The sequence below is a fragment of the Electrophorus electricus genome, chromosome 12 (assembly GCF_013358815.1).
Source record: "Electrophorus electricus isolate fEleEle1 chromosome 12, fEleEle1.pri, whole genome shotgun sequence".
NCBI lineage: Eukaryota > Metazoa > Chordata > Actinopteri > Gymnotiformes > Gymnotidae > Electrophorus > Electrophorus electricus.
Genome location: NC_049546.1, coordinates 4,631,692 through 4,650,612, shown reverse-complemented (window position 1 = coordinate 4,650,612; position 18,921 = coordinate 4,631,692). Strand labels below are relative to the sequence as shown.

Genomic DNA, 18,921 nt, shown 5'->3' with positions numbered 1-18,921 from the left:
TTCACACACAATGATGTCTTTGTCCACACATGGTATGTCTGCTTGACTCTGTGTTTTTATCTCATACTGTAAAAACGTTATAATGTTCGAGTGGGAGTAGCAGAGCACCGAGAGTGGCCTTGACCTTGCAGTTATGTGGGGCTGAGAGGGGAATCCCCAGCCTAAGCTGTTTCCAATGAGATGGACTCTCACTCTCCATATGTAACTGTCAAAACCTCTGTGGTCCAATAGTTATATCAGACCCCTTTGCATTTGCAAACCCAAGTATAGTAAAGTTAAGAACCCTTTGGCAGTATTTCACTATCACATGCACATCATAAATTAGAAAGAAATATAGCGCTATCTATCCCACTCTACCTTTGTCCCAAAGCGGCTGATAACACTGGGGTGATTCAAACTCTACACATGCTCTCCCTTTGGCAATGTTTCAGTCTCGGTTGACATTCTTTCCATTCCTTTCCATTCCATTCTATAATCCTGCTCTAGAGTACATCTCAGAATCTTGGTAGCTCAGACTGACAGACGTGTTTTGGTCATTGCATCACCCAGTACCACATCCAGAAATGTTCTGAATGCACTTCAGGATAGGAAACTAAGAAGCATACTGAACCTACTGCTAACAATTTCCAGTCTCAGTTGATCAGTCATTTTGATTTAGCCTAACATCAAAGATATAATAGCCAGGGTCCTGTGTGACAAATATGAGACTGTTATCTTCATAATTCATTCATTCTTATCTGAGACGTTTGATGAGATAATGAAAACCCATTGGCTGGCTAAATCTTTGGTGCGATGATGTAACCACAGCGCAACGCTCCCGGTGCCTGCGCCACCTGCTGGTTCAGCACCTATACTGCACGTCGGCGCACCTCCCCCACGTTGAGGAATGTGCATGGCCTCGCCTGACCGTTTGTTATGGCATGAGGGTTGCCTGGTGACTCAACACATCCGGAGGGGCGACATTCGTGCGTTTCCTAATGCTCGCCACGTACCAGGTGTACCTGAGACACAGGTAGACTGAGTCCGAGCTGGCTGGTTCATGTTGCTGCCTGCCAGTCACCTGCGGAACAAGACCTTATATGGTCTGTTCCCTGAAGCGTAACACGCAGCTGTGGGGTCAGGTTTCCTCCATTGAACAAATGAGGCGCGTTTGCCTGTGTATAGGCTTAGTATTGTGCGTATGTGTAAAGAAGAGTACCCCAACTAACAAAAATACGAAACAGGGACGTCGTTTGGTGCTAGGACGTGACTTCACAATTGGCAGTTGAAGCCGAGGCAGTTCTGCCTCTGTCTACGGATAAATGGATTTTCTTTAACTGATGGGCATTCTTGAATTGTTTCCTCATAGGAAAACACTGATTGCACGTTAGCTTAAACGGGCCTGCGCACCAAAAGAGAATATTAATATTTCTTTCCATTCCCTTGATTTCCCCGAGCCAAATGAAGTCATGGGTCCAAAGCGATCATTTCCACGTGTTTTCACCGTGCTATCTTCTCGATAAGGCGTAGGGGACGCAGTAGGAGTTTGTTTCCATCTGCCTCTCCCCTGCAATGTTGTCAGACGAGCCAGGAAGTCAAATGCCGGCTCCGAAGGGTGTAGCTGCGAACGCGGGCGGGCAGGAGACGAAGAGTTTGTTGGAGAAAATAAGTGTAAACTTTTCCACGACACTAGTAGGTCACACCATGCCGCTTTGCTGCATGCTGTCAGACTGTCTGCTTTCGTGTGGTGCTAAAATCAGGAAGAACAGTTCGAAATGTGTTACATTGTATTCACTATACGAAAGACATCCATCACTTATTTAAGAGAAATGTATTCCTACTAGTAAAGTAGTGACTAATCCTGATTATGCAACTACATCACATTTAATTTAGTCTGCATGTTTTAGAGTAAGATACCAAAAAATAAGTCAGAAGGATGTATTTAGAAGAAGTGTGCTGTCTGTTATTGCACAGCATGTCAAGCCTATCATCCATCAATAGCAGTGATGTTTGTATTTTAATTATTCGTTTGTGTCCACTAGGTGGCAGTCAAAGTATTTCACATCTATGTATCAGACCAGTTTGGCAAAAATCAACCTATTGGCAGCTTGAAGATTTTTTTTCGTTGAAATGTTCGTTGAAATGTTAAACAACACTTTGAAGTCAGCAATCTATCTGTAATAACACCGAAATTTAAAAATGTATACAACATGCAAACATTTTACAAATGTTCTAGATGCATGTAATGTACAAAATACCAATCAGACAGAAAAAAAACACGGTGCATGACTGTTGGTGAACAATTACCTTTAATTGGGCAAAACTGTAAAAAAAATAGCACATGGTAATCTTATTAATAGAAAATATACCTGCAGTTTGTATTTCGGGGAGTACTGGGGAATATATCTTTTCTCATTCTTGTATGTTTTAACTGCCATATGTGTATATATCGCCGTATATTGCCTTTTACTTATGTCATATTTTAACATAAGCATTTAGAGATGTCTCCAAATTCAAGAATGTCTGCATTATATGTGAAACAAAATACAACCTTACAGTAATAATAATATTGGGTGTGAATCTCAAGTGCTGATACTAATCCTGAGTTTGTATATTTCCATTTTCCCTTAATGCTGTGGGCTCATAGTGTCTTCAGACTGCAAATATACCTGTGTGTCCTAAAACTGAATATCCAACTGACATGCCTGAGTTTCATCAGAAGTTAATGAGGCAGTTAATGTTTGTGTTAAAAGAAAACAATGGTGAGCCATGCTAGCATATATCAATTAGAAACTAACACACCATAGATAAACTCAGAAATGTTTACAGAGTTAATTGGAAAAAATTGCATAATCTCTTTAGTCTTCTGCAAATTTCTTCTGCATCTCAGTAAATGTAATATTTTTCCAAATCAGAGTTTAACCCCATATTTGGATTATGTTTAATGTGTACCCTCAGGAGGTGGAACTAAAGTGAAGTTGTGTCAGACAGCTTAGAAACAAGGAAGTAAAAGCAAAGAATGTGTGTTTTATGCATTGCTGTTTTTGAATACTGATATTGGCCTCGGTGTAGGTGTTTTTGGCCTTGGTCTTTGGTATATTTTGTCTTGCAAACTTACTACCACCACAGACTACAGTGGTAAAGGAGTTATATCTACTACCATTTCATGCTCTTCTGCCCCCAGTGGGAGGCAAATTTGGTGACCGTTTGTGACAGCAGTGTGGAGCGGGAGAATTTGGGCTTGCATTCACCCCTGTGGGAATGTAATACATGCTTTCCAAATAGCTTGAATCCAGGGCTGGGAGGCTTTTTGCTTCAGATTTAAGCATCTGGTTTGCTGAATTGCTGAATCCCACGGAGGTTTGATGTAGTGATGTGGAGACAGACGGCTCCTGATGTCGCGGTTGTGGGGCAGACTGAGCATGGGGAGGCACAGCATAGGGCAGGTACTGGGGTGCATACAATCCTGGACCATGGAGGGAGGGGTATGGAGCAGCAGTTGGGGGATACATACCTGAGTGAGACATAGCATGCTGTGGTATGAGAACTTCGACGTATTGGCCCATTTCTGGATCAAACAACATCTTTCTTAAAGGCTGCACTGGTACTTCAATATAGAAATACTTTCCAGTTTCAGGATCTAGAAGCACACGACGAGGGCTTTGTCCATACCCAAGCCCACTGGCATTCTCTGGGTACAATACACCACCACCTCCAGGACCATCACCTCCATAATCATGGCCAAAAGCTGGAGGAATATCCTCTGTATTGAAGAACTGAGACCCAGCTATATTGGGTGAACGGCTGTGCTCACGATAAGGTGCACCACTTGCAGTTTGTGGTGAACGGAGATTAGCTGAACGTCTGTCCATTTGCTGGGAGGGAGGTGGCTGTTGCTCATCACCATGAGATTGTGTGACTGGGGCAGGGCAGGTATGCGAACGATGCAGGGGCTGAATCTTGGCAGGGGCCTTGGGTACGGTTGTCTTTGGTGAGACTGATGGGTAATTTAAGGGGTGTCCATCTGGTCTGCATTGATGAGGACAGACCTGAGCTTGTGGTGGCCCTCCTGGATACGAAAGCACCTGTCCTGGTGAGTGAGAGGCTGGTGGTGTTCGATTTTGTGAGCCATGGTAGGTATGACCCAGAAGTAGGTGGGAAGTTGTGCAGCAGCATGAAGAATGTTTGCTGGTGGGATGATATCTGTTCAGCCGTCTTGGGGACAAATCGGAAAGCAACAAAGGGCTAAAACTTTCTCGCTCATCATAACTTGGGGGATCATCTGATGCATAGAACTGAAAGTCATCCTTGTGCAGTTGGTTTTTAGATGATGCCATTTCAGGCTGTGCGTAGGTATGGGCTTGTGATGCTACTGCAATGACAGGCTGACTGGTTAGACAACTGGCTGCGGTCACGTGTTCTTCATTAACATTCAAGTTCTCTTGCTGCTCGTTGCTGGTGTACAGCACTGAAGTGTTAGATTCCTGCTGAATGTCTGTAGCTACTGATGATGCTGATTTCTGTACAAAAATTGATGTCAGTGGGAGAGATACAGCCGACACAGATAATTTTTTGGTATTGCTTAGTGCAGCTTCAGTTGATTGCACCTGGTGTAATCGTGTTGCAGGCATCTCATTCTTCTTATCACACTTTGGTTGCTGTTTGAAAACAGATGACGTTGGCGTAATGTCTGTTTTGGGAACGTCACTTGATATTGACCTAATTTCTGCAAATGGCTGTTTATAGCTTAGTTTAGGGGGCACAGATGGTTTTGGTCTGTCATTGGATATTGACCTCACTTGTATGGGTAACTCAACCTCTTTGGATGTGGTCACAGGTACTACTTGACTTTTTGTATTGTTAGAATGTGAGCTCACTGCTGCTTTGTTTGATGTTTCAAGTAAAGCTGAAATTTTTGTCACTGAGGTGGCATGAGTTGTCAGCTTCTTCTCTTCTTCCTTTGAAGGTGATGCTTGAGTTGCACTAGGACTCAGTCTCAGTTCCTTAGATTCTGTAGAGCTCCTACTCAGTGAAGCACCTTGGCTGATCTGTAGGGTGCTGTCAGTGGATGAATTGTGTTCACAGGACAAAGCCTCTGCATCTTTTTTAAATTTTGGCAATTTACTTGAGGTCCCCTCTGATGCACAGGTCTGCAAAGGCACTTCCAGCTTGTTAATGTGCGTAGGGGTGGCACTGGAAGCTTCGTTCGGGACATCACACACCCCAATATCAGCTTGCATTCCTTTTTCTTTCAGCAGCATGGACACAGAGTGACTACTGCTCTTCATATCAGATAAAACAGGACTTACTGGCTTCTGTGTAGACTTCGATATACTATCCTGCAGAAATACTAAAGTTGATGTTTCCTTACTTGCAGGTCTAGGAGGCATCTCTAAATTTGAACTCTGTTCGCAATGATCATAAGATTTTGATATGCTGTTGCATTTATCAGGTACAGAAGGTATATTTATTTCACAGTCTTTAGTTGTTTTTTGCTGTGACTCCAACATTGTCTTGACTTCAACATTTGGCTTGACACTTATTTCTTTTAAATCTGTATCACCGTTCATCTCTATATGCACTCGTGATATCTCTGATTTGTCAACAGAATGTGTCTCTTCTTGCTGGCTGGTTGGTTTATTGCAAGATTCTTGTTTGTTCTTCCTGCTGATAGCTTTGCATTCAATATGCAAGGCATGTGGGTTTTGTAGTTGTGTTTCTTTCTGTTGTTGAGTAACTGGATCCTCTATATTGGTAGTATTTGGGGCTGTGAAGGATAGCTTGTAGGTGTTCTTTACCAGTTTCCTTACATCCCTAACTTTATGTATAACAGATTTTGGCCTGTTTGTTTCATTATTGTCTTCATTCTCCACATCTGAAATAAGTCCCATTTGCTCTTCAGTTGTTTCTTCTATCTGAGACTCACATTTTGGGTCTCTGGACATTTCCATATCAGGGGAAAGAGAAACCTTCGGGGATAGCTTCTTTTTGTCTTGGCTGTTGCAAGGCTTTAGAGTGATTTCCGGTGTTTTTGATAAGAACATCCTTCTGCTATCCTGTTGTTTTGGGTTTTCTGTAGTCACAGGGTGCCCCTTGTCTCTGTTTGACATTCTGTTCTGCATGCTTGCAGCTTTGCTGGCATCAGAGTTTGTGTTCCTGGCAGGAGCATTTGCTGAGTCACTGCTGTACTTTTCTCCCACATTACTAGTTTTAGAACCCTTCTCACGTTTATCTAAAACGTGCTTTTTAGGAGTATTGTTTTCAAAAGGATCAGCCTTTCTGGGGGTCATCTTATCCTTCACTGACATTTTGCCCTGAAATGGCCCCACTCCAGTATTACTGTAAGTAGGTATAAAGTTGGCTTTGAAGTATGGTTTTGGGAGAACCTTGGGAGGACGGCTCTTTTTCTGAACACGGGGATTTCTTTCATCTCTTCCAGCACTGTCTCCTGAAGACAGGCTGCATTCAGAAGGTAGGCTAGAATTTAAAATTTGATTTTCTGTGTGCGTTGGTGCTCCTGCAGGGAGAGTTTCTGTCTGCTTCTTTTTATCCTCTGATGGACTTGAACTTTCACTTTTTGAGGATTCTTTGGTAGGAGTCTCCATCTTCTTTGAAAGGACACTCTTGATGATGGTGGAAGCCATTTTAGTCTTGGTTGAGGTTTCATCCAAAGATGCAGACTTCTGCAGCATTTTCCTATCTGTTTGAATTTCCATTTCACCTTCTTGCAGATCCTCCTGCACTCCTGCAGGGGTGCTATGCTGGCGAACAAGAGAGACCCTTGAGCACCTCTGTACAGTTGGTAAATTCAGAACATTGTCTGCTTTCTCAGCGGACTTCGGTTCATCAGTATTGCGTCTCTTAAGCTGGATCTGCCTTTTGGGAACTGTCCTCCTTCCTCTTCTGAATTCCTCCATACTCTCCACTGCTACATCTACACATTCAAAACTTCCCATCTCAAAACGTTTTGCTGGGTCTAGCATACCATGGGGCAAAAAAGAGGACGTATGACAGAAATCTTTCCCATGTAATGCTGAGCCATGCAAATCTGCATAGGACATCCATGTAACAGCTCCTGGACTCTCCATTGTAGATGGCTGTGAGACATTTGTAGATGACCTTTGGCTTGAGTTGTAGACATCCAAGTAATCTCCCTGAGGGCTGGGAAGGCTCCGGAGGCCAAGGTCTGTGAACCGCTTCACCTCGTTGTCCGCCTCATCTGACTCACTTCCCATACTGGAAGTCTCGCTAGTGCATTCTGAAGGAAGATTGCCAGCACTGCTATGGTTGCTCTGAAAAGCTGATTGAACCCTCCTGGCGCAACTCTTATCCTTTATTTGCAAACTCTGTGCTCTGAGAAGACTCTGCTGCGGTGTTGTCAGGGAAGACTCAAAATAACAGCGAGCTGGAATTCCAGACTTTGGGTCTGGGCTTAATGAAGCAGGGCCGTGGCTTGCAGGGCCTTTTCTATTCCTGGCACTGACTGACAGCTCAACCTGTTCCCCTCTGTAACTACACTCTGCTCCATTCTGTGCTCCCTTCTCCTTTGCTGCCTTCTCTTCACTCCACCCCTTGTTCCTTGGCTGCCTTTCGCATCCTCTGTTATTGTCACTATGGAAAACATTGGGGCTTTCCCTACATTTCACAGGCATATCGCCAAGCCTCTCTTCTCTACCTACTGATTCTCTCGCCAACATTTCTGGTGCACTACAGTTGTCCTTACCTTCCGACGAGTCTATTTCTCTATCTGCCATTTCTTTAGATGTGTGGCATGTGTTTACAGAATTTGATGCTTCATATGTAATTAAATCTGATGTGTTCGTATTTATCCTTTCCCTGCTTTCTTCCATTTGTAAGACGGATAATTTTGTGTCCGGTACTTCAGACGCAGAATTTGTTCTTGTCTGAATTTGAATAAGAGCTACTGAAGTACCATCTATAGATTTGTCCACGGCAAGGCTTTTGAAGGACTCCTTGCATTCAGTGTCCTCAAAATGGCCACCATCATCAATAGGTGAACCTGAAGGAAAATTCACCTTGGCATTCACTACAGTTGAAAGGGTACTCCTTGCCTGTTCCACTGGAATGTGGGGTTCTAGTACTGGGACGTGGTCACTAAATTGATCAGGTGATCTTTGATCTCTGATTTCAGGAGAAGACACTGAGTCTCTTGGTAAAGTAGCTGATGAGGGTCTTGACATGCTACCCGGTGTTGATGAGAGAGTTGAGGTAGGGGAGATGGAGAGATTTTTAGTCACATTTGTCAGAAGGTTAGTTAAAGTAGAAGAGGAATTCTCAGCACATCTTATTCCTTCTGCATCAGGAGATTGTGATAATTTTTGGTGAAGTGAAACCACTCTGTCTGTTATTCCTTCAATTTGAAGAGACTTTGGGTTTTGTGATGGGCTGCTGCATGATCTTGTTTTAATTTCAGGAGAACAGAAAACAGATCTGGGTCCTGGCGAAGGAGCTGTAGGCATGGATTCAAGTGTAATATTTTGTATGCTCTCTGGTGTGGCCGTAATGCTCCTTGACTCAGGTGTGAAGCATACTTTTGAATCAGACGAGGAAAGAGAACCTTGGAAGTTTGTGTGTGTTAGTGTATAATCATCTGTGATTTCAGGTGTGGACCAGTTTTCAAGTTCAGGCGAATTATTTTTTCTTCCCAAATCTGGTGAAGGGCTGATCGTGTAACCCACAGGTGAGTGCATTATTATTATTGAGGGCTCTGAGTGAACAGCCACTGAAGAATCAGCAAACGAGCTGAACTCACTAACCTTGTGTGATGCATCAGTTCTTTCTGTCATGTCCGACAAGAGGGACAGTTTTGTGTGATCAGGAGAGGCTTCTACTCTTGAATCAGGGGAATCAGTAAGGGTCTGAGGCACAGATGAGAGATTGATTTCTGTGTTATCCTCAGCAGTAAGAGTAGGTGATGGTACAGTGTAAGAGTCTTCCAAGCCTAGTAGCCTGGCCTTGTCATCAGTTTGAGCAGTTGACTGCAAGTTCATCAGTTCAGATGAAGAATCTCCTAAAGTGTCTTTTGGCTCCATTATGGCATCTGTTTCAAAAGGGATATCATTGTGTACGGGTGAAGAAAAAAATCCTCTAGAGTCAGGGGTTATGGCTGTTATTGAACAATTAGGTGTTGAAAGACATCTCTGAGCAGAAGTAAAGTCACCGTCTTCAGGGAAGAAATTAGCCAGATCTGTGGAACAGTCCCCTTTTTCTGTTTCTTGAATAAGTGAGAGGTGTTCTGTAGGTGAACAACAAATACCTCCAGTCTCAGATAAGACCTTTTCATCTTTTTCCTCAGGATAAGCTACCACATCATTATCATCACAGGAAGCTTCTGGTGTAGCAAACTCTATATCTTTCTCTTTAAGTAAGTCCTGTAAGGACCTATCTGAAGACTCAGATGTGATTGTGTGATCTTGTTTTTCTGAAAATGTGCTCTCTTGCAGTTTATATTGGGTGCTAATTTCTCTTAGCTGAGATGGGATCATGTCAGTCTCCTCTGTGATACTCCTGTTTTCAGACAAGAGATGAAGGTTCATTGACTCCTGACTTGAATCAGTTACTCTAATATTAGAGTCTCTAAATTCAGACATTGACATTATTTGCTGCTGGGCAGATGAATCTGTATTTTCAACTTTATACCCTGGGCTCATGGCCAGAGACAAATGCAATTCTTTCTGGTTCTCTGTCTGTGAGGGATCACTGTTATCTACATTGGTTGGTATGCGTGAAGGAAGTGCAGTTTTGTCATTTGACAAGATTAAGTCAGTTTGTGGTGAGCTTGGATCCTCAGACGCATCGCTTATGTCACTCCGCGGCTCCGAGCTGTGGGCAGTACGATAGGATCCTGATGAATCGTTGACATCTTCAGATGCCAAGTGCTCATCCAAATCCCTTTTCAGAAATGAGGCAGATGTCGGGCTGCTGGAGAGAGAAGGTGACTCACAGTCATCCCCAAAAATGTCACAAAGGCAAGTTGTTTCAGATATTGCACTTCGAGTGTTTGGGATACTGGTGATGTCAAAGATCTCCACGCGGTCGGGCCCGTCCCGATGCCGCAGGCTGAAGCTGTGCGGGGAGCTGCAGAGGAATGAGTAGCTGTCCCCCTCTAGAACCCAGCTTTCCATTGCTTGAATCCAAGCACACGGATGAGTTTCCTAGCTGGTGGTTGTCTGTGCCTTTGGTCTAAAAATGCAGTAATGCACCATCTTTGCCACTCAAGAGCCATAGGAGGTTTTCAGACCTGAAAAGATCATAAGCAAATAGCCTTGAAAGAAGTGTATTTGAGTTATTGCATATTTTGAGGGTGATTCAAATTAAGCTGTGTCACTGAATAGATAACGTGATTTAAGCATTAACATTCTTATAATAATAATAATAATAATAATAATAATAATATTTTCTTTAAATCATTTCGAAAGGTTCACACTTGGGTTACCATATGTTTTAAAACATTAGTAAGCAAAATATGAGTGTGTGTGTGTGTGTGTGTGTGTGTGTGTGTGTGTGTGTGTGTGTGTGTGTGTGTGTGTGTATGTGTGTATATATATATATATATATATATATATATAATATAAAAGCACGCTTTAATCCTGCATTTATTATATAAAACTAAGGTTTTTTAACACGGTAAATGACAATTTACACTGATGGTCATACATGCCAACCAATGTTCACCCCAAGAAAAGACTGGATACGATTTCATGATAAATTAAGCTGTCTATGATGAGAGTTGAGATTACCTTATTTTCTAATTCAATTTTATCAACTTATTCAGCTAACTATATTAAATACATACTTGCCTTTTGCTGCTATATTATGTAAGACCATTTTGAATGGAATAGCACACCCACCACTCCAGAGAAATTTTACAAGAGAGAGATATGTACCGTACCTTCGGGTGAACGTGAGGCTCCAACAGGGGGGTCTGCGCTCTTGTGTGGTGCAGTGATCCTTCATCAAGTCATGCCACTCAATGTGGAGATAGGTCCAGCCCCCTTAGCAAACAACCATAAAACATTATCAGAATCACCACTTCAGTGTCTGTCTGCACTGGTGGAGCCCAGCTATTTCAGACTGACACCACTTAAACCAAGTGGAACGTGGAACAGTGTTGAGGCTTCCTTCCACTGACGTGTGCACACAAAAAAAAAGGCTTGATGAACCTGACCTGATTTATTTATTTATTTATTTATTTTTTAATGGGGTTTGGCCATATCTCTCAGCCCATGCCAAGCTTAAGAGAATGTTACAGCTAGCAGCAGGTGCTTCTTCAGGCCAGATACTGCATGTTGCAGGAATCTGACACGGAGCACTAACAAAGTCACAGGGCCTTACTAATTTTAGATCCAGGCTAGCAGCAGGGCTCATTTGCTTATACTTCAAAGGGACAAGATCACACAAACAACATCTCATTAAAGGGTGAACCAGCATTTTACCATGTTTATGATTTTATATTGAGGAATCGGGTATTGGAAACTACTATATAATATGCGGGAGTGATTATTCTTTTAAATTATCCCATGGCAATAGCTTTGGCTATGCAGGTAATTTGATTCAAGACTAAAGACAACTATGCAATTTAGAAAGAGTATATACATGTGATCTAGGCTAAATGTCTGTATTCACCTCTTTTCTCTCTATCTCATCTGTATTTCTTTTAAATGTCTGTATTACAATATGTCTACAAATATAATATACTAAATGTAATAAGAGTATAAGGAAGGCATGGTAAATAATGTTATATAATGCAACTTGCACAAATAGCATTATTTAACACTACAGACTCAAACAGCTAGTAGGTAAATTATTTAAAGCTATTCAGGAATTAGTCAAGTACTTAAGGACTTCAGTCTCTTGTACACTGTTGTCTTGATAGCTGAAACATGAGAGAACCTGATCTTAAGCCACATCTAGTGTTTCTTGGCCTTGTTTGAGATGGTGTGTGTTTTTGCAGTGCTGCACTCGTTTACAGTAAGGTTTGCAACAGTGTGCTGACAAAGTTTTGGATGGCTAATAAACAGGTTGTAAAAGACAAATTATTAAAACACATTACAGGCCCCAAGTGGAGCAAAGTATATAGAGAGAATGGAAGAGGAAATCCCCAAGCCAGAAACATGAGTCCTGCGTTATCTCTATTCTGAATGCCTCTATGTACAGTATTTAGATATTCTATTTTTGACCGGTTAAAAATGCCTCACAGATAAAACAGGCCTGCATGGTAGGTTTTGTTTTTTGCTTGTTTGTGGTATAATGCCCTACCTTCATCCATCCAACACTCAAAATGTACGCTTTGTCCTTAAGCTTTACCTTTGGAGATTTATATAAAATAGAGTGAATTATACATGAATACACACAACATTAAACTTAGCATTTAGTTTCTGTGTGTGCACACTGACTTCTGGAGATTTTCTGGCTTGGTATATGTGAAAGACACATGTTTAAGACATACCAAGGTACAAAGTCTCCTTGTCTAAAAATGTCACAGCTTACCACTATCTACAAAATAAGACAGAAGTGTGGAGATCATAGATCAGTGAGGAGCAAAGTATGTGTGCTTATAATTAGCCTGCCAAAAAATATTTTATGTTGTTTAATGTGAAATGGAAGGGCATTTCCTCTGATAAAAATTCTGTATCAGTACTACTCCAGGGCATGAACATGTGTATTAGGATGGCCAGAGAGTTCAAAAACAGCAAATCACCAGCTACACACCTGACCAAAGGATTTGAGACTCGCACGAATTTTGGTTTTCACAAAGTTTGCTGTTTCTGTTTTTATGGCAGCAATTTGCATTAACTCTAGATTGTGAAAAGTGATCAGATGAATTGCAATTAATTGCAAAGTCATTCCTTGCCATGAAAATTAACTTAATCACAAAACCTACTGCATTCTAGCCACTGCATTTCAGCCCTGCCACAAAATGGCCTGCTAACATAATTTCAGTGACAACGCAAGCTGATCAACCATCTATTGAATCATCAAGAACTTCAAGGAGAGATGTTCAATTGCAGTGGAAGAAGGCTTCAGGGTACCCAAGAAAGTCCTTCTCCTAAATAGGATGCAGCTACGGGATCGGGTCACCACCAGCGCAGAGCTGGCTTGGGAATGGCAGAAGGCAGGTGTGAGTGCTGCACAGTGAGGCGAAGGCCTTTGGAGGATGGCTTGGTGTCAAGAAGGGCAGCAAAAAAGCCACTTCTCTCCAAGAAAAACCTCAAGGCCAGACTGACATTCTGCAGGAAGTATCGGGATTGGCCTGCAGAGGACTGGGGTAAAGTTCTTTTCTCTGAAGCCCCCTTCAGACTGTTTGGAAAATCTGGACAAATGATTGTCCGGAGAAGAAAAGGTGAGCACTACCACGAGTCCTGTGTCATGCCAACAGTGAGGCATCCTGAGACGATTCATGTGTGGGGTTGCTTCTCATCCAAGGGAGTGGGTTTGCTCAAAATTTTGCATAAGAACACTGCTGTGAATAAGGAATGGTATCAAAACATCCTCCAAGAGCAACTTCTTAAAAAGTCTTAAACGTCTTAAAAAGAAGGGCCAACACTGTAAATATTTAAGTCTTTGCTTAAACTGGATGTATTTGTCAATTATAAATTAAACTTGATGTGCTTATAATTGTATTTCACTATACCATATATACAGCTGACAAGGATCTAAAAAAAACTTTGTGAAAACCAACATTTCTATCAGTCTCATCTTTTGGCCACGACTGTAAAAACGCTATACTCATGTAGAAATTCCATTTTATGTCTCTGTGATAATCACGTAAGCCATGTTAATTTAGCTCCAGTGGTGTTTGCCAGTATATTTCAAAAGAAACGTTATAGCCAACCCTGGCCATTAGAGTCTAAAACCCAAGGGACTTTTATTGAAGCAAATCTAATGGTAAGGAACCTATCCGGAAGTGCGTAGAGCTTCTCAGGTATTACATGCTTGTAAACAACTAGAGTGCTAGAGTTTAAAGCGTATCGTGGTTGTTTGTTCATTACAGAAGTCAAGTCGCTAGCTACGTTTTAAGGTATGTTGTCGGCTCCAAAACCTCTCTGTCGTTAAAGGAAAACGGATGGATAGAGTCGCTATAGAAACTTAACCTAGCTAGCTAGCTTTAGCTAACGCTAGGCTTGCTGTAACGTAATGGCGAGCAGCTCCGTTTGGGTTAGCTAATCTTGTTCGTTCGCTACTTGGTAACCATATCTAGCGGTCGTCTTTACATTATAAAACAGTTCGTCTGTTTAATATTTAGCTTGTAGCAATCGGGCTAAAGTGCAAATTGTCTTCGAAATTAGCTAAATGACCAAAAGTTAAGTAGGCCCAGTTAACTCGGCTAACTAAGTAATGTTTGGTGTTTGTATTTCAAGTTTAATCGTTGCCCCCACTGTTGTGGCCAGACCTGTGTGATTCACCTGCGCCCTTAAAGCAATGTCTAACGAAGCTGAAAAGGAGACGGGTCAGGAAGGGGTGATGGACCTGGAGGAGCCCAAGAAAATGACAAGAGAAGACTGGAGGAAGAAGAAAGAGCTCGAGGAACAACGAAAATTGGGAAACGCTCCAGCTGAGGTCGACGAAGAGGGAAAGTAAGTTGATAAGAGCTAACTGACTGAAGCCAGTTTTCCCTGAAGCTAGAATCGAGTTAACATGTAGTGGAATGGAGATTTTAAAGCATTTAATCCAGATGAGCCTCATATTCATTCCTGTTCGTGCTCTCATCTTACTTTTAGGGACATCAACCCTCACATTCCGCAGTATATTGCATCTGTCCCATGGTACATTGATCCCTCAAAGAGACCTACGCTAAAGCATCAAAGACCTCAAGCAGAGAAACAGTACAACTTCTCAGCTATTGGAGAGTGGTATAAGAGGGGTGTTCAGGATGTAAGCATCTCTCTGTAATCTTTCTGTAATTCACAGCAATAAAGTCTTAGGTTAGGATTAAATGTTACATCATCTGTTCTTTAGAAACCTGTTAGCACAAAGTTCAGAAAAGGGGCCTGTGAGAATTGTGGTGCCATGACCCATAAGAAGAAGGACTGTCTTGAGGTAAAGGAAAACTTGATAATGGCATCATTGGTATCTGTTTTTACTACTGTTATTGTTTGTCCAGTTATATTGTAATTCAGGCAAGATCAGAGGAATGGACCTCAGGTGAATAGGATGACTAAATTATGTTTTCATCATGTTGAATCCTCAGCGGCCTAGAAAGGTCGGGGCCAAGTTTTCTGGTACTGAAATTGCCCAAGATGAGCACCAACAGATTCAGCTTTCTCTGGACTATGATGGCAAGAGAGACCGTTGGAATGGCTATGATCCAGACGAACACATGCGCATTGTGGAGGAGTATTCAAAAGTTGACCTGGTAAATCCCTCGATTGTATTATAATGATATCAAGACATGCCAAAGGGTTCATCTGGCCAGTGTACCATTGTGGGCTGTTGTAGAGGATCTGTTTTGATGCACTCGTTTTTGTCCTTTCTTCATCACAGGCCAAACGCACTTTAAAAGCTCAGAGGCTCCAGGAGGAGTTGGCCACAGGCAAGCTGGTGGATCAAACAGTAAGTACAGTTGAGTTTAATTTTATTTTTACTTTATTAATTTTCTTCAAATTCACTTAAATTCAAATTCAATAATAAGTTGAGATTCTGAAATCCATTTCATGAGCTATACTTCTGTCTTGTTTCTGATAATGGCATGAGATCTAATGCATTTGTATGTATGTATGATGATGACGATCATGATATTGGTAACTGATGTTCATAATTACTTAAACAACTTGTCATATTGAGTTACATTAACAATTTTTAAAGGGATATTAAAGCAGTAGTGAAAATAAAGGAGCATTAGAAAACATGAGTAACATTCCTGCAGGAGAAGTAATAGTAGTAGCTGTTTATAAAGCAACTTTTAAAAGATTTTAGCTACCACTAGCCTTGTCAAATAATTAACATATGACATGCTGTATATTATTTTTAGAATTTTTGTTGGAAACTTGAAACTTTCTTCGAAGAAGCTATAAAAATGTTTGTTTAATGTTACCACCAGGTTTCTGTCCTCTGTTAGAAGCCATTGAGAATGCTGATGAAGAAAATTGGATTTTTAATACTCGTTTATTCAACAGGAGCATTGCAGAGACAATTGTTCACCTACTTTGCTAACAGTTCGAGGTTGTCTGACCCTGATCTTGGTTATTGGTGGTGGTTATTGACCTCTGCCTCTGAGATGGAGAACAGAGCAGGGTGGGCGTGTGTTTCTCCTGAGTGAGGCTGATTCCTGTTCACTCACGCAGGAGAGAGAGCACAACAGTGAGGATGAGGATGAGGATAAATACGCGGATGATATCGACATGCCCGGCCAGAACTTTGACTCCAAGAGACGCATCACTGTGAGGAATCTGAGAATCAGGGAGGACATTGCTAAGGTAAGCACCTCTTCTGTCCTGTTTTGAAGCTCTTTAGCACAGAAAAACACATTTCACTTAATGTTTGAGTTTACTTGCTTTCTTTAGAAATTGAAAAGTCGTCATTTTAAATATTTTATAATTTCATTAAATTGTAGTCAATGTGTGACATGAAGGTCCGTATTCAGGAAGTGCTTGGTCAGAATTTCTCCTGTCTAATATGTTGCTTATATTGCAGTACCTCAGAAATCTGGACCCAAATTCAGCTTACTACGACCCAAAGACCCGAGCCATGAGAGAAAACCCTTATTCCAACACTGGCAAAAACCCAGAAGAGTAGGTTTGCCTCCTCTGCTTCATTTCCTGCATGCAAAGAAAGAGAACAGAGCCTTAGCTGTTTAACTAAATATGATCATAGTGCAAGCTGTGATATTTTGGATGTATGCATGCCTAAGCTGACACACAGGCAGCTCAGCATGGTGAAATGAACGCTTAAACACATTGCATATGCTGTGCCCATTCTGACCAGACTATTGCTTTTGGCAGGGTGGGTTATGCTGGAGACAACTTTGCCCGCTACACTGGGGACACAATCAGCATGGCACAGACACAACGTAAGTCTTTGCAGCCAAACAGCATCTGCCATAAACACACTCTTCTCTGAATTTATAATGGTTTTGCGTCATCCTGACCTTGGACCTGACCTTGGACCTTGCCTTCTCCCTCTGCAGTGTTTGCCTGGGAAGCATACGAGAGGGGCACGGACGTGCACCTGCAGGCTGACCCCACCAAACTTGAGCTGCTGCACCAGTCGTACAAGGTCAAGAAAGAGGACTTCAAGGGCCAGCAAAAAGAAAGCATCCTGGAAAAGGTACGTCCCACACGGGCCCCATCTCCCTTACTCCCTTCGATGCCCCTCTGTGGGTTTGCTGTGACCTGCTATGCGCTCTCTCCCTCCTGCAGTATGGTGGGCAGCAGCATTTGGAGGTGCCTCCACGTGAGCTACTGCTGGCACAGACGGAGGACTATGTGGAGTACTCGCGACACGGTGCGGTCATTAAGGGGCAGGAGAAAGCCATCGCCCGCTCCAAGTACGAGGAAGACGTCCTGATCAACAACCACACTGTAAGTGCCTGGAACTGAAAGGCAGTAAAATATATAATATTATTGCTGTTTTATTTTGCCTGTATGAGTAGACTGATGGATAAATTCTCTATGAATGTTTTGCTTTTTAGTGTATCTGGGGCTCTTACTGGAAAGATGGCATTTGGGGCTATAAATGCTGCCATTCACTGGTCAAACAGAGTTATTGCACTGGAGAAGCTGGCAAGAAGACAACGGTAAGGTTATTTTGAAAGCGTTTGGATAAGATGATGCAGTTAAATGTCCCTTCACTAGCTTTGTTCAGTAAAGTTTCACAGTCTGTTTTGACAATGAAGCTTTTCACCACAGGCCGAAAGCCATAACAGATATTTGCTTTTCAGAGCTCATGTGTTCCTTTCGAGGAAGGGTTAGAAGATGAGTTGAAAGAGGAGGTGCCAAAGACACTTTTAGAGGTACACACTTAATCTGGCTTACCTCTTCTGCTTCTGTTTGTTTTTGTTTTTAACTCTTTCAATTATTTCTCAATTGCACCAGCCCTGCTTTTGTATGGTGTTCTTTTTCTTGACCTGTGGCATTTTCCCGCAGTTGCACCAAGAAAAGATAAAAGAGAAGAAGAAGAAGAATAAGAAACATAAGAAGAAGGGTGGTGACAGCAGCGATGAGGAAGATGACTCTAAGAAGAAAGAGAAACTGAAGAAGGTGGTTTTCCACACCGTTGTGTCCCAAGTGTTCATCTTACTGTGCCGACTGCGTTGTATTACAATTGCTATTCATTCATGGGGTGGGAGGAGTATAACCGTCTTTGTCTTGTGATTGTTGTATTATTGACATGAAGACACCGTGTTTTATAGCTTGTGTTTGATTGATTGATAGATAAAGGTAACACTGGTCTGTTTGTCAGGCTCTGGATGCAGAGGAATATCGGCTAAAGCAGGTGGCAGAGATGATGCAGGTGGATGAGAGGAAGAGGCCATACCACAGCCTGAAGGAGGTGCGGGAGCCGACCGAGGAGGAGATGGAGGCCTTCCGTATGAAGCGCAGTCGACCCGATGACCCTATGGCCTCCTTCCTCAGCCAGTGATGGGGAGGCAGCCCAGGGCTTTAGCCTTGATTTTTCTTTCTTTTTTTTGTGACCTCTACATTCTTGGCCCTTGCTGCATAAGTTACATAAGTTAACTGGCCAATCTAGCCAGTTCATGTAAGGAAAACGTTTTGGATTTCATCCAAATTAGCTAAGTGAGCTGAGTCCTTTTTCGGTTTTAGTGTGACGGTATGTGATTAGCAGTCCTACAGAAACCTGTAAATAGTGCTTTGCTAAATGAACCGTGGTAATTTGATGTTTTCATCTCTCCTTGTATCTTTTTGTAATAATATAAAAATCTTTATCCATGTATTGCTTTTTTTGTTTGGTTTTTTTTTAGGG

At 42.0% G+C, this 18,921-nt stretch overlaps 1 protein-coding gene across 3 annotated transcripts; it reads left to right on the top strand.

The window, feature by feature from the left end:
• Window positions 1–8,610: 8,610 nt before the first annotated feature.
• Window positions 8,611–18,891, top strand: slu7 (SLU7 homolog, splicing factor). Of its 3 annotated transcripts, none has more exons than XM_027016686.2 (15): window positions 8,611–8,680; window positions 14,391–14,576; window positions 14,721–14,874; window positions 14,959–15,039; window positions 15,191–15,355; window positions 15,484–15,552; window positions 16,284–16,415; window positions 16,633–16,730; window positions 16,941–17,008; window positions 17,126–17,265; window positions 17,358–17,519; window positions 17,630–17,734; window positions 17,879–17,950; window positions 18,084–18,197; window positions 18,400–18,891. In XM_027016686.2, the coding sequence occupies exons 2-15, from the start codon at window positions 14,422–14,424 to the stop codon at window positions 18,577–18,579; spliced, it is 1,695 nt and encodes a 564-aa protein (XP_026872487.2). In that variant the 5' UTR covers window positions 8,611–8,680; window positions 14,391–14,421; the 3' UTR covers window positions 18,580–18,891. The 3 variants fall into 3 exon arrangements, with proteins under 3 accessions (XP_026872487.2, XP_026872486.2, XP_026872488.2); XM_027016685.2 differs by lacking the exon at window positions 8,611–8,680 and adding an exon at window positions 13,727–14,020; XM_027016687.2 differs by lacking the exon at window positions 8,611–8,680 and adding an exon at window positions 13,727–14,020 and having other exon boundaries at window positions 14,361–14,576.
• Window positions 18,892–18,921: the final 30 nt, after the last annotated feature.